General features: G+C 48.4%; 1 protein-coding gene across 20 annotated transcripts in view; it reads left to right on the top strand.

Annotated features, from left to right (window-relative positions):
- Window positions 1-21445, top strand: part of LDLRAD4 (low density lipoprotein receptor class A domain containing 4) — a 291190-nt gene that overhangs the window by 260122 nt on the left and 9623 nt on the right. For 11 of the 20 annotated variants that reach the window (XR_005854449.2, XM_046925120.1, XM_046925119.1 and 8 more), the window contains 2 exons: window positions 11570-11724; window positions 20765-20818. Coding sequence is in view for 19 of the 20 variants with exons in the window: in XM_046925120.1 (XP_046781076.1) it covers window positions 11570-11724; window positions 20765-20818 (209 nt within the window). In the remaining variant the exon portion in view is untranslated. Of the gene's footprint in view, window positions 1-7228; window positions 7494-7813; window positions 7924-8148; window positions 8211-8412; window positions 8953-11569; window positions 11725-20764; window positions 20819-21445 lie in introns of those variants that run through there. The other 9 variants (XM_015282455.4, XM_046925124.1, XM_040685038.2 and 6 more) reach the window with 8 other exon arrangements.

Raw genomic sequence — 21445 nt, 5'->3', positions numbered from 1 at the left:
AAAAACAGGATGAGCACTGTAATGGGTGTGCCTTTTCTAATTAATTTAGCAAAACTGTGCAAATACAATGACACACAGCTTCCAAGTCAGGAAGTACGGCTGTTGAGGCAGCAGCGGCAGCCCAGCCTTGCTGTCCTTGTTTGGCACTGGGTAGCCATTTCTCTCCACCTTGCCGCCATTGGCGGGGCTCTGTGGCTCTCCTCATGAGACCCTTTTCATGTCCCAGTGGCAGCAAGGGGAGCACGTCCCTGAGGAAGCTCTTGCTGTACGGTGTGAAGTTGTGGTGTGGATAATTACACGTTTGTGCCACACGGGGTTGAGACGACATCACCAGGAGAATTGGCTGCTGGGCAGTACTGATGTTTTTAGGACATGGTTTCTCTTGAGTATGCAGTGATATGTTAAGCAGTGGAAGAGGATGCTGATGTCATTCTGCTGAAATCTTGTACTTCGCTCTTCTGATCAGGCTTAGCAGACACACTTCCATTTGTTTTAATTATTTTATCTCCCAAGTCTGATTTCAAAACAGGCTCACACATGGGTGAAATTCTGGTTGAGAAGCTGCTCTCCTGTAGATGATGGGGGCTCAGCACCCCTTGAGACACAGCCTGCCACGCCGGGACAGTTCCTCATGCTGAGCTGCTGACCTGGGAGCGGGTAACCACCTGCTGTAGGCCCCAAAAAGCTGCCCAGAGTGAGAAACTGCAGTGACCTATACAGTAATACATGCAACCTGTAAAAGCAGCCATTCAGGGAAGCTGAGTTGCTGTGGGCAGGTGGCCAGCACATGCCTGAGGTACCAGACACGTCCTAGATCCTGCATTGCATGCACACCGCCGCACAGTCTCACCAGTTGTTTGTTGGGGACTTCTGAGTGACCAGAAGCCCACTCAGAGCTGCTAAGCAGGTAAGGATGCTGGGTGTCCTGAAATCCTGGAAGAATCCCCTTAGCACTTTTGGTGAAGGTACAACTGGGATTTGCTGTTGTGACAGCACCAATGTGTGAAGTGCATGTTGGTGGCAGGGCATCGCACATGAAGACCATGTGGGTTTTAACTAAAAATGACGACCTCGGCAAGTGTGAAGCACCAGTAGTTTTGCTACCCCAGTGGGGCCAAGAGTTGGTAGAAGTGAGCACCGGTGAATGTGCTTTATAACCCTTTCCCACTCCATGTGTGCACATCCATACACGCTGCATTTTTTGCAACCACGCAAACAAATATTTACTGTCAAAACTTCAACAAGGAAATGCGTGCAGAAAGTTTTGTCCTGCCTGAGCAGGGTGTAGTGGGATCCCATGAGTGGACTACACCGAAACGCTGCCGGTGAGTCACAACAGTGTCAGATGTACGGTTGTATCAAGTGGGAACACGCGATGAAGTTGTTTGAAATGCAGCCTCCCATCCAAAAATACCAGCCAACCGACTGTAAGATGCATTAGCTGTCAGTTCCCAGTGTGTCTGACAAGATTTCAAGCAAATTTTTGTTGTTGTTGTTGTTTTTTTGTGCTGTCGCACACAGAAACATACTATGGCAGCTGTTTGGAGCCTGCCATTTTCTCTTTGGAAAAGGACACCTGTCCCTTTGCTGCCGAACAGACTTTGAAAATGCACCTTTGTGGTTTCAGAGCTTCCACCTTCAGAAGTGGCCGAGCAGTCACAGCTTCACACAGTGCCAAAGGCTGAGCTCGGGGAGGCCATGCTTGGTGGCGGTGCTCGGTGCCACCAGAGGGGATGGGCACAGGCAGCCAGGCGTGAGGTGTCTCTGGTTCTCCTGGAAGCAAGAATACTGTTACTGCCTTGCCTGGGCCTTGGGTGCGTTTTGCATAAAGGAGAATGGATTCCTGCTTCGTATCAGGTTGCTAGCGTGCTGTCCATCAAGTGATCTTAGGAAATCAGTTTTTAGAAGCTACACCAGTTTTGACATGCTGCTTTAACATCTTTCTGCCTGCAGTAGGGCAAGACGTAGAAATCCGATGTTGTCATCACACCGAGTTGTGAAGCATTCTCTCTCTCTCTCTCTCTCTCTCTCTTTTTCTTTGCTTTCTCTCTCTTGCTCACTGTCATATGGAAACCAGATCAAGATTATGAAATTATTGCCCACAAACTGTGATCTTTTTTCTCTTTTGTGGTGGGAACTGACAAGCCAGTGACGGCGTAGCGCTGTTGGGACTAGCTGTTCACGTTGCACGCATTTGTATGTATCGGGAAGTGCTGAACTTGGCGTGCTTCTCGGTTGGCACGCAGGCTGGTGAAACGTCAGATTTTTAATCGTGATAAAGTTCACGAAAGAAGAAATTATGGCAGATGTTTCCTTTTGTCAGAGCTGAACTGAATCGTTAAAATGTGCTATGATGTACTACGAACGAGTCAGTGTAAACACCATCTCTGTGAACGTGTCAAAAGGCTGAAGAATGTAGACCGTTCACGGTGCTGTTAAGAACCATGTGGTCTGAATGCTGTATTACCGAGCTTTTCTCCTTAAATGCAGAGCATGAGTCTTATGAATTTTTATTGCCTTTATACAAAATGAAAAGATAACGTATTCTGCGATGGTAAAAATAGCTTCTGCAGCACGGTTGTCATTTCGCTGGGTGTTTACCCAAAGGTGTACTTTTCACAAGCGTCGTGGTGAGGGATGCAATTTCCATTGAGCATTGAGCTTGCTCTCTTAATTCCTTCTTTTCTCTAAGCTGTTCTGTCGGGAAACGCCTCTGATTGCTGAGGAACGCCTGTGACGGCACATGAAAACACACAACCAAGAGCGGCGAAAACACACCAATATTTTAGCTCTGCTTCCTGGCTGCTGCCAAGCGGATATGGATATCCTGCAGAAAGCATTGCAAGGCTGTGGGATTCTCTGTGGGCTTTCTCTCCATCTCCTGTCTCACACATCCTGTGACATCCACACTCTCGCCCAGGCTATTAGTCAGAAGAGCAGTGCTGTATGAGGAACTGCCCAGTGCTTCCCCATGAGCTGAGTGCGTGATATCTGCAGTTGTCCTCACTCTTGCTGGCCTAGGAAGACTTGACTAGATCTGGTTCTTATTCCCAGTGTTGTCAGTTCTCAAGATTGTACTGTAAACTGAGAGGCTTAAAGCTGCAGCTGCTGGAATTGAAGCAGTTCACAAATATCTCCATTTTGATTCAGAAGTCAAAGACACGCTGGAAAGATGGGATCTAAGTGTATCCCAAAGTGCTGTTTTATGCCTTTCTTCTGATAAGAGGAGGCCTGACTAACAGAGGGTTGGACAGAAAGTATTCCTTTATATCATGAAATAGGTTGTAAGCAGTAGCAAATAGAAATCATCACGCATGCTCACTGTCTCAGTCCCCATCTTTTTTTTGGGGGGTGCACCGCAAAGCAAGGTGAATGTGTTTTGCAAACCAGTTTAAATGCTCTTAAACTGTGACCCCTTATCCAGATTGATTACATGTACTTACTAAGGAGAAACATGTATGTGCGTCCATGTACTTTGATTTAAGCAGGGCTGCAGAAGCCAGCAGGAAGGAACTTAGTGAAACAGTCATACAGGTTTCAGTGATGAGAGTTGTTAATGGCAAAGCATCCATAGTTATTGCACCACGGAAATTGGTGGATATGCAGTGTGCTTTTTTAATTTGCATAAGTTTTTACATCTCCCTTGCACCATAGGACCTTAATCCATCATGAAACCTCGCTAGAAGCTGCGCCATTGTATCCTGAGGCAGATGGCAAAATCTGTGAGTCACTGATTTGCGATCAAGGAAGGAAACTGAGTCTACAAGTCTGAGGAAAGAAGCTCCCCATTTGGGATTCATTTACACAGCTCCTTTTTATAAAAATCATTAGTGCTATAAACTATCCTTTATTGTTAGGAGAAGAAATTTAACAATGCAAATAAAACAAAGTACTGTGGCAGAGCAATTTTATGCTCGATTGTAATGTTTAATGGCATGTTCTCCTAAAGAGATTTTCTCATCCTTCAGACCTATCGTGTGTGACTCACTTGATTTCCAATGGTCTGAACACCCCCAATTTTATTCCTGGGGTTGTTTTCTCTATAGCAGTTTCTGTAAACGTGCTGCAGCATGGGGTTATCCAGGGTTAATTTCCCTTACAATTATACATCCAGACAGCATGTATGTAAATGCTGCAAGACGAACGATGAGTTAACCATGGGATGAAAGCATGAGAAGGAAACTCCATCATTTTACTCTAGATCCATTTTTCTGTATCGATGTATTTGCAGGTTGGAACTAGATGATCTTTAAGGTCCCTTTGAACCCAAGCCATTCTGTGATTCTAGGATTCTGTTCCCTTATTCACTTTTAAATGCTAATGCTTAGCTTACATTGGCATTGCAGCTTAAAAAAAAGCATTCTTTTTTTTGTTGTTAGAACTGACCTCAAAGGGTGTGTTACATTGCTTCTCTCCCTCAGGTTTCTTTTGATTCCACGCTTTGCAGGTTCCTCCCATTATAGTTTCAGGTACCAGACTGCACTGTCAGTGAGGCAGAGTTTCCTATCTCTAAGCCAGCTGATTATATTAATGTCAGAAATAAGATACAGCTCATCGCATTCTACTTGCACCTTGTAATCCTGGTTCGGTTTTCCCTTCTTGCTCAGTTTTCCCTTCTTGTCTTAGTTCTGTATTTTGCCCTTATATTTTTTCTTTTGTTCTATTGTTGTGGGGTTTTTTGTTTGATTTTCAAATCCAAACTCTGGGTTCTCTTGTGCTCTTATACAGGTTTCTGCACTGTCTAGGTTTTTAAGTCTATCCTCACACCTTAGGAAGCACTGAAATACCGTGTTAGTCTGTTCCCCATTGTTTTCTTTTCCTGGCTGCCTGGGAGTTTGTTGGCAGTTGGGATTTATGGACCGAATAATCCACCTGGCAGGAGACATTCTAACCCTGAGAAGTGTGCCTTGGTGGAAGAATGAACGCTCCTTTTTTTGTGTGTAAAATACTGCTAATAGCTTATTTAGCAACCTATATTTCTACAACAGGACTTTCAGTTTTGTGCTGGAGGTGGATTCTTGCATATGCATGCATTCTAGCACCCATGCTAATTCTGTCTCTCCCTTAACTTTCATCTGTTCCTATGGTAGGATAATGCATGGTGTGATCTCTCAGCTTTTTTAATGTGATCCTTAGTGCATCTCTTCTAGCTCCTGTTTGAATGAGCTAAAAAAAAAGGAAAAGTGAAGTAATGGAGGATGATTCTTTCCTGCACTTGCTGGAAATTGTGTGGAAACATCCACTGAGACTCTGCAGAACTCAGTAAGGTACTCCATTGCAGCTGCAGTTGGAATAACTTTGAATAATCTCGGAATTCCTTGCCTGAAAACTTCCCAGTAAGTTTTCTCTTACTTAAATGGCTCATTTTTACAACCCGTGGTTAGATTGGAGCTCACAATAAGTGAAAGTTATGAAATACTATCAAAACGAAGGATGGAAGGGATTGCGGTGTTCTCAGCATTGCCTCCAGCTCAAGAAGGATGTGGAGCTGTTGGAGCGGGTCCAGAAGAGGGCCACTGAGATGCTCAGCAGATAGCTGGAGCACCTCTTCTGTGAGGACAGGCTGAGAGAGCTGGGCTTGTTCAGCCTGGAGAAGGCTGCAGGGAGATCTCATTGCGGCCTTCCAGTACTTGAAGGGACCTCATAAACAAGAAGAGGATCAATTTTTTTACACAGTCTGATAGCGACAGGACAAGGGGGAATGGGTTTAGACTAAAAGTGGGGAAATTTAGGCTAGATATTAGGGGGAAATCGTTTACTTAGAGGGAGGTGAGGCGCTGGCAGAGCTGCCCAGAGAAGCTGTGGTGCCCCATCCGTGGAGGCACTCCAGGGACCAGGCTGGATGGGGTCCTGGGCAGCTGAGCTGGTAGGGGGCAGCACTGCCCATGTCAGGGGGTTGGAACAGGTATCCTGTGTTTTCCTGACAGTTTAATGTCAGTGATTAAAAGCAGTGGGAATCGCTGTACATTGGTGGTTGGTATAATGGGTACTTGTCTGGAAATTTGCTTTTGAGCAACTCACCTTCTTTGTCCCTTGAGGGATGTTTCCACGGTCTGAGCAGCCTGTGCTGATCATCACCCCCCATGCCCAGAGCTTCCTGTTCCTTGTTCTAGGAAATTCCATCCCTGCTTTCCAGCAGTGGTACGGGAGCCAGCCACCAACGGGGCTGGGGTGCGATCAGCACGGCAGCATTTAACCTCGCCGGAGGAGACGGCTGTAAATTACCTGAGCCGAGGCTGTGTGCGAGGACACATAAACCTGCAGTGGGGATAATTCATGAGCAGATTTTGTCACTCACCAGGATAAACAGAGCAAGGGTAGTCGGGGCTGAAATGTGATTACTTTTCAAACAGCATGCTATAATTCTGTGTCCCAGACTGAACCCTCCGTCCAGCACACAAAAACAAGCCACTGCTTGGTGTGGCTACACGGACCGTGTGGGCTGTGTGGCTAACTGTGCACATCAAGGACTGCTGTGTTTTTCTGGGAAAAAAAAAAAAAAAAGATTTGGAGGCAGCTCTTCGACTGAGGATTGCAGGGGGTGATTTAAAAAAAAAAAGAGAGAAATCAATTTCACAATCCTTCCTATTAATGCACGGTAAAGAACAGCTTTAACAGCAAGTTAATTTGGAGGCCTGAAATGCTGTCCTCGTCTGCATTAAATCCCTCCACAAAACTTGCTGCTTTCGGCTTGTGTCGCTAATCTCCACGCCGTTCCCATCTGGTCGGTTCCTTGCACCTAATCACATTAAACAAAACCACATAATGTATCTAGGTACGTATGTGCTGGCACATAGGTTACCTGCGTTCACTGCAAGTGGGAGAAGCTCTTTCCGCTCCCCTGAGCCCCGGCCCCACACCACCCCGCTTCCCCCACAGGTGGCCCACATGGGACGGCGAACGCCCCCTTATTTTCCAGTTTCAAAGCAGTGGTTTTGCTCTTATTCTTCAGCAGCTTTGAATGGTGTAGTCATTCATGTCTGCTGAGAAGCAGAGGGAAAAAAAGAGGTAAAGGGGATAGTCATATTGAGAGAACAGCGTCTTCGCAGTTTTGGTCAGTGGAGATTGTGTTTTCTTCCATTTCAGAGATTACCATCTTGAGTATGAGTAAAATAAAAAAGCAGGTCCTGTGGGTTGCAGAATTAGTTTGTTTCCACAGTCACTAGGAGACAGGTGACAGATCATTACAGCTAGCCTTAAAATATTGCACCTCGGTCTTACCCAGTTCAACCAGTCCTCGGCTTTGCCATTGAGGTGCTAGACTGCTGGTGGTTTGCAGAGAAGCACTGCGACTCAACACGCCCGGGGAGTTCCAGCCCTTTCTCCAGCACAGCGGGTGATGGGTCGGGTTGGGACCTCCGCCACCAGGCAGGGAACCTGAGAAGGAAGCAGGTCCCCATCGGTGCTGACAGGGCAGCTTGGTGGGATACCTGGCACTTGTTCAGCACCAAAAGCCATTCGTGCACCCAGCAGCCCAGCAGCGATGTGGGAAGGTCTGTCTGCGTGGCCGTGCCGACCTGACGGGCAACTGAGCTGGGATGGTTTCTCCTCTCTCAGCTTTCACCCCTTGACCCCAAGTTGGTTTGGTTTCCTGAGGCTGGTGCTTGGGTCTGCAGCCATGGGACGTGTGAGGAGCAGCGCTATCGTCATGCAGCCCACGGCGGTTCCTGGAGCTCACAGCGTGGCAGCCATGCTGTGGCAGGGCATGGGGCTGCCCAGCGGCCTGCTGCCCACCCCGGGCACCGAGCGGGGGCTGAGCACCCTCCTGCCTACGGAAGTAATGGCTTAGGGGTGAAGCTGTGCCCCAGGAGCCGCCAGCAGAGGCAGCTCTGCGCTGGGGCCGAGGCAGGCGGAGGGGCTGAGGGGAAGCAGCCGCTGGGAATCACGCCAACAACACGTGAAATAATGAGACCAAAATCTGTGGTATTTTTCATTCCCCTCCCCCCCTCCTTTCTTTCTTTTTATTTTTCTTTTTTTTTAACTTCTGCGTGTAGATGGCTTGAGGTTTTATGGATTATTTCTTTCGGCGGTTCTCGTTTTGCGATATCGCGCCAGGATGTGTCTCCCTAATATCGTAAACCCCGCGTCTCTCCCCACAGCGTCGCATCATCGCGCACCGCTTCAGCATCCGAGGCTTCCGCGGCCCCTCTCTTTCCACGGCCGCAAAGGCGGGCGCCGGCGGTGAGGCGCCCTCGCCGACCGCGTCGCGGGTAATGGCGGCTCAGCGCCGGGTGACCCCCACCTGGGGACGGGCGGCCCCCAGGGCCCTCAGGGCCGCGGGCTCCCCCAGGCGAGCGGCGCGGGGCCGCCGCGGGGCGGGGGCGGAGGAGGAGGCGGGCGCGGAGGCGGGCGCGGAGCGGCGGCGCGGGGCGGCGGAGCGGTCGGGCGGGAGGAGGAGGGCGCGGAGGCTCCGCCGGGCGCCGGGCGGCCGCGGCTTAAAGAGCGGCGCGGCGCTGCGCGGTAAGGTCCGTCCGTCCGTCCTTCTGCGGCGCGATCCCCCGTGCGCGGCCCGCGGGAGGGCGGGGAGTGAGGGGCCGGGCGGGAGCAGCGGGGCCGGGAGCGCTGCGGATCGTTTCCCCGCGCTGATTTTTTTTTTTCCTTTTTTTTTTTTTTTTCCTTTTTTTTTCTTTTTTTTTTTTTCCCAATGATGATTTTTGCATCTGGTTCCAGCTAGAGCCTAGGGAGCGCGTCTAACCGGCTGAGACGGTTTGATCGTTAAGCGCGGTCGGGCTGAGGGCAGCCGCGTTCCGCCCGGTGTCTGCAGAGACAGACAGGCGGACAGACAGACAGGCAGGCAGGCAGACAGCAGAGCAGCCGGGCGCAGCTCGGAGGCGGGCGGGCGATGCGGGGCGCGGAGGCCCTCCCTTCCCAGCGGACACAGTATGTCCAGGGAGCAGCTTAACAGTACCGCGGTGAAGGATGCACGGTTAAGAGACCTGTTGTTGGAACGAGGTACTCCCGCTTCGCTTGTCGTTCGTGGCCGCGCGGGCGTTGCTCCGGGAGCTCCCTCGGACGGGCAGTGCGGGGCAGGCGCTGCGGGGCGCGGTGGAGGGCTCGCAGGGCAGAGCCGGCTTTCAGAGGGTGGTTTCGGGCATCGAGCCGGGCTTTTCCACTCGCATGGGCAGGGATAGGGCAATAAATGATTTCGCTTTTTTTTTTTTTCCGTACTCTCCTGTGAAGGTGTTTTCATTACATGTACGCTTGACTTTTTCGTGGGGAAAACTATTATTCCGGAACCTCCCCCCCCCCCCCCCCCCCTTCAAAACAAAAAAAAAACAAAAAACAAACAAACAAAAAAAACCCGTGATATAAACGCTGTTTGCTGCATGTGAAGCGGTGTGTGTCTGTCTGTGCGTGGGGCGGATACCGGGAGGTGAAACCGTCCCGTTTCCCTATCCCCCCTGCCTTCTCCCCTACTTTATTTATGGAAAAAGTCCATATTAGGACAAAGCCGTGCCGGGAAGGCAGCGCGGGGGCTGCCACACGTCACCGGGGTCCCTCGCCCCCCGCACGCGTGCCAAGTGCGTGTGCCCGAACGCCGGGAGCCGTTCCCCTGCCGCGAGCGGTGCCAGCGAGCGCAGACGGCCTCAGCCCGTGCCTTTTGCTCTTTCCCTTTTCCTATTAATAACCCGCTGGTGAGCCCGTGGGGCAGGAGGAAGAGGAGGTTAAACGCCTCTTCCCCTCCTCTGGAACAGCAGCAGGATGCTTTGTGGTGTTCTAATGTCAGCGACGGAAGGCTGAGCTTGGAAAATCCCATGTGCTCATGCGTGTGTGCCGTGATCCTATCGCATGGCCGCATATAGTGTTTCAGCCCAGCGCGTCCCGGCGATTCCCCCGCCCTCCCCGGAGGGAAGTGCGCACAGCCCCAACCGCTGCTTCCCTAAGGAGAGGTGCCCTCCTCTGCCACCGAAATGCCGGGGCCTCGGCCAGTGTGGAAGAGTGCCCTTGGCGGACAGAGGAGTAACGTGCCATTCCAGTGATCTCTGCATTCTAGGAAAGCCTAAATCAACATTGCCAGCTTTGCGTGTTGCCCTTTAGCGACGCTCTCTCCGTTTCCAGACTAAAGCATTGCGTAGACCAAAGGGGGGGGGGGGGGGAAGCCAAAAGACTTTGGGTCAGAGAAACCCTTTGATGCACGGTAGCCACAGACTCTGAACTACAGCTGTGGCAAGCCTGCGTTGGGCACGTCTCAGCACCAGTCCTCCTGGGCAGCAGTGCACTCCTGGCTCTTTGGGTCTGGGGGTTGGTCCGAGAGTAGTGAGACAGCCTCGGGTTTCCTCCAGCTCCGCCACAGGCGATGCTGAGTGTGCAAAAGATGTGATTTTTAGCTCGGTGTTGTAGTGGCAGTGTGTTTGTGTAAGCTTCAGCTACTCGTCTTGCGCAGAAGGTTGAGGGTGACTACAAATGAAAATGATAAGAGAGAACAGACTTGTGTTCTCTGATGTTTGCTTTGGCTTTTTATTTTTTTTTTCTCCTTTTTTTTGGTGTCATTCTTCCCTCACTGGCTTTTTAAAACAAGAGTTTTATATCGGTTCCTCCAAATTCATGTTTTTGTGCCCAGAAGTAGCGTGATTTTGGCGAAGCACTGGGAACCGAGCAACTCCCCTTGCTACTTTGCTTTTTGCTTGAGACCTCCTCTCATTAACCAGGGTTGTCTTTCAAGATGAGAAGCAAGCAACACAGTTTCCATAGAAATACCAGCAATTGTAGCTTCCAAACGGCAATTTCTTCCCTTAGGTTGCTCATCCATGCTGCTCTGGTATAGCTGGGAGGGTGCAAAAGCAACTGCAAGTGACTCATTTCTAAATGTACTCAGTGGTATGGGCAGAGCTTTGAGTGTGGTGGTGGGCTCTGGCGGTGCTCATTAAGAGCCTGGTTTCTTTGTAACTGTGGTGGAAGATATCTTGGCACTGAGCGCCGGATCTCTTTTAGACTTACACCTGAATGGGAATGCCCTGGAAAAGTTAATTCTTTTCTAGTTCGAGAGCAATAAGTAATTGAAAAAGGTACTTTGTATAGAACCAGTCAGGGAAAAAGGTGGTTTTCAGTGGGCAACTTTCATACTGCTTAGCTGATAGAAATTAAGGGAACTTTTCCCCCCTCAATCTTGCTGATTTTGGTTTTGAGTCCGGCAGCACAGCGTGGATTGTTGGAACATTGGATGCCGTGTCCTGCGGCCTTGCTCTGTGAGCTCTGCTTGGAAGCTTACCGAGCCCTCTGGCTTCTCATGGTGATGCCGGCGGCGATTAAAATAGGGAATTTGCTTCATTTTGTTTTGTTTCTGCAGAAGAATTGTTTGTGCTGAAGGCTTTGTTACCAGTAAAGGCAGCATTGAAGGATCGCTGAGAAATTCCTTACCTTAGGCCTGCAGGCGCTCACACCAACTGATCAGCAATGCAATAGAATGGAAACAAAGTCACACTTTTTAGGACACAGTTTTCTTTGCAAAACTTTGCAAAATGGGCAGCATTGATTCTGATGAGATATGGAGTGTTCTCAGGTTATTTCTGTGATGAGTTACACTGTGTGCGTGACTGACGTCTTTTTCTTCCTCTCTTCTTTATTTTAGCTGAACTGGAGTTTGTTCAAATCATCATTATCATCGTGGTTATAACTGTTATGGTGGTAGTGATCATCTGCTTGTTGAACCATTACAAACTATCGACGCGCTCCTTTATCAACCGGCAGAGCCAAAGCAGAAGACAGGAGGATACTTTGCAGACAGTGAGTACACACTGTGCTACCAAATTCCTTCTCATGCTGTGCTCATCTGCATCAGAGGCTGCAGAGAAGCTCTGATACACACGACTGTTTAAAAGAGCTCTGCTGTCAGTGTTAGTGTTTCCTGCAGTTAGCTCTGTCACTGACATTGCATTTGTCCGTGGGAAAAATAGAACATAAATCTAAAATTTGCTGCCTTTGAGTATTTTTGGGCCCTGCTATGTTCTATGTCGTGTATTGTCATTATATGCTTGGAGGTTCAGGTGTGACGTACTGTTCTCTGCTGCTGTGATTTGGGAGGGAATGGAGGAGAAGTAAAACCATTTACTTCCTTGGATGTGAAGAACTGACATACGTTGTGATTTCTTGTATATTTACTCATGTCCTGGAGTTTTACCACTGTTACTGTTCTTTGGAGCTGCAGTGACACTTTACTGGATCCAGAGCTTCTCCAGTACTTGCCTGGAAAAACGTGAAATCTTAGGCACAGCATCATTCCCTGGGACCTGGAGTAGTTAAGATGTCTTGCTGGAGAGTGAAAGGCTTAACGCTGAATCTCCATCCGGACTCACTGAGGCTGTCTGTAGTCAACTCAGCAGTATGTGGGTACTTAACTTGCCTTGTGAGATGGAAGTTTGCTGAGTGGGTTGCACCGCTTCCTCGCTGGGGTTAACCACAGAGCGTCCCTAACCTACAGGTGTCCCCCTGAGCCTTTGCTGTCAGAGCATCCCATGATGTTGTAGGGAGATCCTTTTTCTGATGTGCTTTTTGGCACCCTCTGAGTGGTGCCCTTGGTTTCTCTGCTGGCCGTGATGGCCCCAGAGCAGTTTGTGAGGGTCGCTTGTTGATGCACTGAGTTCCCGGCAGCTCTGTTGGTTCCACCATTTCATGTCGTTTCTCTGGCAAAACAACTGTATGATTGCAACTGGAAGGCACAGCTTCTGATAGCCTAGATGAGCCTTCAGTCTAGTGAGGCTTAAACTACCCTTCTTTCCACGCCAGTTGAGTCTTTCCCTTTGTTCTTCATTCTCCTTATCAGAAGGGCAAAGTGAGAACTTCAGGGGGCCAATCTGGCTGAAAACAAATCGTTCTTTTTTAGCACTCTTCCACTGAGGTGACTCTTCCACCTTGCAGGGGAGGAGAGGAGCTACCTCCTTGAAAGGAGGCAGCCTTGCTACCTATCTCCCCATTCCCCGGGAGTATTGAGCTCTAATTTGGTTACAGGTGAAACTAGAGCTTGTGAAACCTTAACCTTGTTGACTTCTGGACTGGAAAAATTGACTGGATTAATTTGAGAATTTCTTTGAAATGGGCACACTAATTCAAGAATCACACTTCTGTCCAGAAAATGTTAGCTATAATTGCTATGAGTACCTAAAATGACACGATTTCAGATAAAGGAAACACATTTTCATCTTCACAAATCTTTTAAAATGGCAGTGAGCTGTCAAATGCATGAAGTAACCCATTATTTCCTGTGCATGGTTCGTTAGTATTGACTGTTATTAGAGTGAATGGCGCCTTTTCTCTTGGAAACCAGGGAGGAAGCATCATCTTCTTGCAAATAAGGACATGTGATTTGACAGCGAGGACTCGGCAGCTGCTTTAGTATCCAAAACTGCTCCTCAGTCGTTTTTAAAACTCTGACTCAGTTTCGTTTTGATGGCACCTTTGTAAGTAATGGTGATTGCAGTCAAATTGCGTGCTTCGTAGGAATTGATAATGGGTTGGCAAGAACTGGTTACTTATTCTTCTGAAAACTGACTGGTGTGGGTTTGTCAGCACAGTTACTCATCTTGGTTTCTGGTAAGCTGAAGCCATTCTTAAAAAAAATGCCATTTGTGTGGGGAAGAGGACTTGAGGGTTCTCTGAGGTCAGATGTCAAATATGTTTGAGTTCTCCTTTGCCTTAGGCGTTAGAAGGAAATTCTGGCAGAAACCAGCTGTGTGCTCTTTGCGGCGCAGACCACAGAAGTAGAGTGCAGTGTCTGACAGTCAGGAAACAGAAGTATTTGTCTGATGATCTGAAACTGGAAGGGACCCATCCGGTCTTGCTGTCCAGAGCAGGTTGCGCGAGGCCATTAGCTGGCAGAGAAGAGAAGGCTCCAAGGAGACCTCATTGCAGCCTACCAGTACTTAAAGGGAGCGTATAAACAGGAGGGAGAGCGACTTTTTCCACGGTCTGATAGTGATAGTAGAAGAGGGAATGTTCTTAAACTAAAAGAGGAGAGATTCAGGTTAGCTGTTAGGGGGAAGTTCTTTACTCAGAGGTGGTGAGGTGCTGGCACAGCTGCCCAGAGAAGCTGTGGTGCCCCATCCCTGGAGGTGCTCAAGGCCAGGTTGGATGGGGCCTTGGGCAGCTGAGCTGCTGGGGGGCAGCCCTGCCCATGGCACGGGGTGGGGCTGGGTGGGCTCAGAGGTCCCTTCCAACCCAAGCCATTTCGCGGTTCTGTGGTAGCATGTGCTGTCAGATGCGGGGTCAGTAATATACATCAGTGTTTAAACCAGGCAGGCGCTGGTCTGTGTGTGAGTGCTGTTGGGAAGTGGGCTTTTTCCCAAGGGAACAGGCTTTTTGTGGTGTACAGACTCTGAAAATGGATTTAAATGTTTATTAACCACTAATGTGTCCAGGGAATGTCATTCTGACTCAGGCCTTTTGTCGGTGGAGAAATGGTGAATGAAAACAGAGGAAGTTCAGCAGTACTTTCTAAAAGAGCACACTAAATGAGCTGTATAGTTCTGCAGTGAGCCATGTGGAGAAACCCCCCTACCTGGCTGAGGCTGCAGAGGTGTAGATGGAGGCAGGATCTTGCCTTTCCTATGCAGTTGGCCTTATTTTTCCATGCATGTGCTACATCAAGCTGTGCACCTTTCCTTTGGTCCTGGCCTATCTCTGGTGATGGTGCCTTCCAGCAGCTGAGCTGTTGCTGAATTGCACTGACTGCCTGGTTTGCCCACAGCCCATCTCATTCATTCTGCTGCCTTTTAGAGCTACTGCAGCCATGAAAGGGTGAGATCTCTGCCACCTTCATCACCAGCCTTAGCACCTGTAAAACCCATGGGCTTCAAAATAATGAAATGCAACGCCTGCTTATGTGTTTGTGGGTTTCTACTTCATCTGGCTGAACTTCCTTCATGTTAAAAGAAAAATAGAAAAGGCCTGGAGGTTGAAATTCTCATTTTCCAGAGATCAGAATATTAAAAAGAAGATGAAATATCACTGGAATCCCAGGTGTTAGTAGCACTCAAAGGGTAGAAAAGGGACTGATCTCATAAAATACGATAGCTGCCTCCCAAGAAGTAGTGGTTGCATTCTTGTTCTGCAAATACACTTTTCTGTATGGCCACTGGTTCAGCTTTATTTTTTTCCTTTTGTTCCCCCTTTCTAGAGCCTTATCACATTCTCATCTTTTCCCTGGTCTATTTGTGTTTCTCTTATCGCCCTGATTACTGTGTGGAGGCCTTAAGCAGACCACGGCGGGACATGGGGGCACTTCTGAGCTTTCAGAAGGACTGGGTTTTCCTGCCGAGGTGCAAGCCGTGCTGTGGGTATTAAAACACACAAACCTGAAAAGCACACAGACCTTGTTTGCTGCAACAGCTGAGGTGGAACTGAACCGCGGTCTTAATGTGCGCAGAAATACAAGTTTGGGGGAGAGAACCCTGAGCAGTGCCGAGCACCAGCTGTGTCGGCGTTAAGTGGTGTCTGTGTCGCAGCAAATGAAATATTAAACATTTCCCCCTTCTGGCCAGCCCAGTGGCAGCAGGTGGGGTCAGGGCCGTGTCTCTGGAGAAAAGCCGCTGTCGGCTTTGGGACGGAGCCACGCGGCAGCCCCAGGGAGGCGCGTCCCAGGGGTGCAGACAGTTGCTGTGCTGTGGGAGGGCTGGGGTGGTGTCGGACGCCGGGGCAGTGCCGAGATGAATGGTGCTCGGCGGTGATTAATTCGGAGTGTCATCACCCGTGATTTCCAGGGGGACGTTGAGGGAGAACTGATTCATGAAGTGACTTGCAGGGAGGTGCTTAATGAGCTTCTGATGGTGCTAAATGGATTCCTCCCTCCTGTCTTGGTGGCTTCTGTCATTACGTCTTTTGTCTCTTAGCAAATCAGTGGGGAAGAAGTGTGGAATGCCTGCGCTGGACTGCTGCCACTGGGATCCATCCTGAGTGCCCAGGCCCGTGAGCGTGGGCATGAAAGTGCTGTGTGCTGTCCCAGAGCTGCTCTTTCCAAATAAAAGTGGAAATTTAGGAGAGTGAGAACTGTGAAAATCCCAGTGCCAGTGAGAACCCAAGCGTATGACCAGAGGAAAGCATAGATGGGAGAGGCCACCCTGCTTGGCCAAACCTCTTCCTTTGTGCCAGACATCAGCTGGCAGGAGCTGGGTGCACACTGTGTTCTCCTGCCTGCTGGGAGAGACAGCATGTTCTGGCTGCTGCTCTTTGAAGTCCACCACAATGAAGTCAGAACACCTTTAATAAGAAAAGCAGCATCGAGGAGATCTACAGGTGGGACCTGAAGGCGAGGAGTGCTGACTCCTGAGTGCTACTGACTCAGCATGTCCTTGGGCAACTTGCTTCATCTTTAAATCCTGGAACCACAGGATGGCTTGGGTTGGAAGGGACCTCAGAGCCCACCCAGCCTCACCATGTGCCATGGGCAGGGCTGCCCCCCAGCAGCTCAGCTGCCCAGGGCCCCATCCAACCTGGCCTTGAGCGCCTCCAGGGATGGGGCACCACAGCTTCTCTGGGCAGCTGTGCCAGCGCCTCACCACCCTCTGAGTGAAGAATTTCACCCTAACAGCTAACCTAAAGGAAGTATAATAATGTTTGTTTCCTTCACTTACATGTAGTGAAGTGGAAAAGTGTTGTGAAGTTGGGGAAATATAAAGGCTTTAAAGCATCGAGTAACAGAAATAAGCACTGCAGATGTCAGGAGGCAGAGTAAGAGTGAGAGTCAGACTCTCCATAATTCCCGAACCCCTGGTTGGAGCCATGTGCCCTTCCACCAGACACTACAACCTTTCCTGCCCTTGGGAAATGCAGATCTTAAAGCAAAGAGCAGTCTGGCTACAATGCTTGTCATTCTGTTAGGGACAAAGCAGCAGTTTTGCCTTACTCGTATCTGGGACAGAAAGTGTTGCATATTAGGGGCTTTGATGGACTGCATTGGCCCAGAGGCAGCGTGGTGGGAACTTGTGTGCGTGTGTGTTCCTGGAGCACTGTTTTAGTGTGGTGTAATATGGCACTGCCACCTAGGGCCACAGTCAGAAACTGCACTGCCTGCCTAATGCTTCACCTGCGAAGCAGAGGTGTATACATACATATATGTGAATGTTATGTATACGTGTTTATATATTATTATATAAAATCAAGGGGAAAAGTGAGATGCTCTTCATACCTGGAACGGGCTGCCCAGGGAGGTGGTGGAGTCACTGTCCCTGGAGGTGTTCAGGAGCTGTGTGAATGTGGCACTGAGGGACATGGTCAGTGGGCATGGTGGTGGTGGGTCAGTGGCTGGATCAGATGGTCTTAGTGGTCTTTTCCAACCCTTATGGTTCTTTGATTCTTTGAAATGCACTTCAGCGAGTGCAGTGCTGACTTCTGTTTCTCAGAAAGTACCATTTCAGGCAGAGTTCTAAGTGTCAGAAATTGAAAAGTAAAAAAAAAAGTGGAAAAAAAGCCAAAGGTCTCCTTAAGGGATTCAGTAAATAAGGAGATTTGTGATGGTCTGGTTTGGTTTCGCTCCGTTATAGTTTGAGGAGTTTTTCTTACAGAGCATACATTTTTACCTGCAATTTGTCTTGAGTTAAAAATTCCACTTCCAGTACATTTCTTTCCTCCTGTCCATCAGTATGCTGATGCTGACCCATGGTAGCATCTTGCAGTGAGAGCTGCAGGAAGCACAGTGCTTAAACACAGCCTCAAAAAGTCTGAAGCTATAAATGTTAGTAAAACACAACTAAAGCAAGTTATGTAGGTGTTTATCCAGTTCCCTAAGTTCTAAACCTTGACTAATCATCACCACAAGACAATCAAGAAATCACCCTGTTGGACTTAATAAGTAATGTTGATATTCAAAACCTAATCTTAAAATGCATATCTGTAAATTTTTGTGAAGCCCAGAGGCAGGTAAGGTCGGCCACAGCCATACTTGCAGCCATAAAATTTGGCTTACTCTGTGTTACCTGTAAGCACTAGGATTTACCATAAAGACTTCTATCCTTAGCCCAAAATCTAACAGTGTTAGAAATGATTGTGGCACAGGGGATGAATGGATGAGCCTTCCCTCCTTCTCACTTACAAATGCTGAAGCTCATGGCTGCAGATCTTCAGTCTTAAGAAGGAGCAAGTTGAAGTGGCTCAGGCTATCGAGGACCTACAAGAAGCGGGGAGGTGATGTATGGCCCACAGAAGAAGCATAGGTGGAAGGTACTCAGGCTTAGCCCTCACTGACATACCTGAGAGCTCCTTGTTACTGTTCCTGGTGGTCTGACGTGAGGACTGCCAGCCTCATCTCCTCTCATACCACCAGCCTGAGGGACAGTGCTGGAACTCGCATGGCAAAAAAGAAATGATCTGCTTTTTATTTGTAGTGCCGACTTTGTTTGTGGGGTCCTCAGTACGAGGGACTATAAATACAAACGCTATCAGCTCTTACTGTTTTTTGCTGATCTGGTCACATGGAATCATATTAGCTGTCAAATGAAAGTCTGCAAGTAAACAGACAAGGGGAGGGCAAGAAATAACACTTTCTCTTTGTGTAAAGCAACCGGTCAGCCCAGATTGTTCATGGCAGTCCCACGTTATTTCATTCTTCCTGCACCCTGAAGAAAGGTCTTTGGGACATTTCCATCCTGCAGCACCAGACTTTTTCCTTCCTCCTCCCCTCGCCATCACCATTCCAAGACCAGTGGAGCTCAGGAGGCCACTCTTCATGTTTTTGTTTGTCATTGCAGGTCACTGTGCAGTAAGTTCCTATTCTAGAAGGGTTCAAGGATTCCTTTGCAGCTGAGTGTGGGTGACCCTGCCAGCTCCTTCCCTTTCTCCTTGCCTCTCTCGCTGTTCATTCTAAAACTTGTCCATGCATTAAGAATGACAGCAAGACTGAAATCCTGGTCTTGGTTTTGGGATCCCAGCACCCTAATTGCTTTCTGCAGATCCCTGCAGCAGCTGCAGTGCCTTCTCCTGTACCAGGATTCAGACATCAGCATTAGAACTACATTCTGTTGGATGCTGCTGATTCCAAGGCTCATCCTTGGTTCTGTGTGCCAAGGTGCAGTATGCAGGTCCTACTATGTGTATGTGTGGAGAGCTTTGCCCCACACTGGGCCATCTCCTTTGGTTCTTCTCAGTCTCCTGCCTTAGGTGGGTTACAGGATGGGGGTCATCACTTCCACTTTCACACTGGCAACACGTTCTGAAGTGACTTTTAAGTACCATGAATGTTGATGGTGGATTGAATTCCTTTCTGGGCTGGGTCTTTGGTTTTGACTTTTTTCTCTCTTCTGAACCTGAACGCTTTAAAGGAGAGAAAGTGGCACTAAGCATAAAGCCTCACACTTGGGAGCTTGCTGTTGAACGGCAGCCCATGGGTTGTTAACTGGGCATTTGAACATTGACTACTAGATTTTACTGAATTACAAGAAGATTGGAGCCTGCTTGGCCAGCTGCTGATAACTTGATTGCCTGTAATTGTGCAAATACACCCTCAGATATTTCAAAACATGGGCATCTCGTTGATGGAGGGGTAGAAAGGAAGGTGGATACTGGTGTAACTTGAACTACTGCAGTTACACAGTTAACATTTCTGGAGTTAGCAAAATCTTATATAGCCACTGTAGTACATGAGTCTACCTAAGATTCCTCCTTCATATCAGGTGTTGGTGAGTGGGGATACTTGCAAAAGGAAATTGTAAATAGCTTAAATTGTCAGCCTTCTTTATCTACTCTCTATAACTACAGAAGAGAAGTGACTGACAAGCTTTGTTATTCAAAGCATTTCTCTTAACAGCTGAATCCTATGGGAGATTCCTCCCAGAACAGCTTTCCTCTGTGGTGGACTCTCCTGACAAGATCACAGACGGTTTTGGTCTCTGAGTGCCATGCTGAACATCTAGTTAGGTCTATTTTTACATCTGAAATATGTTCAAAGATGCTCTGGTGAGAAAAAGCTATACAGTAGGATTTGCAGTGTGCGTTTTCCTTCCTGAAATTTCTGATGCCTGTAAAATCATGCAAGTTTACTTAGCAGTAAGAGAATGCTCACAACCGTGTATTGCTTTGATTTTTTTTCCAGTAAGGTTGAAATTCTGTCCTTTATAACTTCTCTAGTTTGTCCTTTTCAGCTTTGAAGTTTTCCAGTACAATAAATTAATTACAGTACATATTGCTACTCTAAAAAATTAATTGAGAAGGAAAATAACAGTACACCTGAAGCTGTTTTTCCTTACTGACAACGTTGTCTTCGCCCTTTTATTCTGCCCTGGATACAGCACTAAAACAGGCTGCCGGGGGGATGAGAGAGAGAGAAAACACTTTGGCCTGGGAATGTGCCTAGGAAGTGCCTGAAGAGGGGAACTGGTGGCCGAAACCTCAGCTGTTTCATTGCTGTTTTGTGGTGGGAATCGACAGTTTTGACCAGGGTATTCCTGTGTTTAGAGCAAATGTCCCTTCCCCGTGGGATGTGACAGATCTCATAAGGTTTTGTTGTGCACTGTTTCAACTCCTTGTGTAATCAGGACACTGGGCAGCAGGATAAGCTTCATCAGACCTCATGGCAGCCACATCCCAGCATGTGGCTGGGACTGGCCTGCTGCATCCCTGTGGTTTGTGAGCCTGGCTGTTGTGGCTGGCGTCTCCGCACGTTCACAGTGCACTGAGCTTGACCTGCTTGGATGCAGAGCTGTTCGTTCTGCTTCTAGAAAGCAAGGGGTGGGACTTCCCTTAGGTATGGGTAACCAATGGTTAGAAGCTGATTGCTCACTGTGGTATTGAGGTGGGATTGTCATGTGATTTTCCTCATGCGTTGTTCCCTTCTGCATTGCAGGAAGGGTGCTTGTGGCCTTCGGAAAGCTCAGTTTCACGCCAGGGTGCTTCAGAGGTACAGTGATGTTTCTTACCATCTTTGGCGTTATGTATATTTGCCTTCTCTTAAAACATGCATCTATTTAGTAAATAAGGCCTTGGGAAAATAGATCAAGAGTCACATTCATGTGGACATCTGAGCCTGTCTTAACTCCCCGTCTTTAAATGTCTTAAGACATTTTCATTAAAAGAATGACATTCTGACTGCCTGATGCCTCATCTCCATCAGCAGCTCCCTGTAACTTAGCAGACATTTGCAGGTAAGTAATGTGCAGAGGCTCAGTAATTTTCCAGTGGAATATGGGAGACCTGTTGCTTTTCTCCCTGTATTTTTCCTGAATGTACGCACATACCCTATCACCAGTGTTTCCCAACCTCTGGCCAGCACAGATCCTTGGCCTGTGTGGTAACTTGTGGGTGCGCTGTCCTGAGTGGTCCAGCTCTCCTGTGCAGCTGACACTGCATTTGTGTGGGTCAGGGACTAAGGACCCTGTGGGGACCCAGAAATTAAAAGAGCAGTTTGATAGATGTAGATCTAAGAAGTTGGTGTCTGTCAAGATTTGGTATGGATCAAGTGATAAGCAATAGCTCCTCGCAGACTATCTCAAACTCTTCCACTTGTAAATCCCAACCTTCTCCAGTG

Source organism: Gallus gallus, chromosome 2 (assembly GCF_016699485.2).
Source record: "Gallus gallus isolate bGalGal1 chromosome 2, bGalGal1.mat.broiler.GRCg7b, whole genome shotgun sequence".
NCBI classification, from domain to species: Eukaryota; Metazoa; Chordata; class Aves; order Galliformes; family Phasianidae; genus Gallus; species Gallus gallus.
The sequence above is the reverse complement of the archived record's forward strand: the minus strand, read 5'-3'. Positions and strand labels throughout refer to the sequence as shown.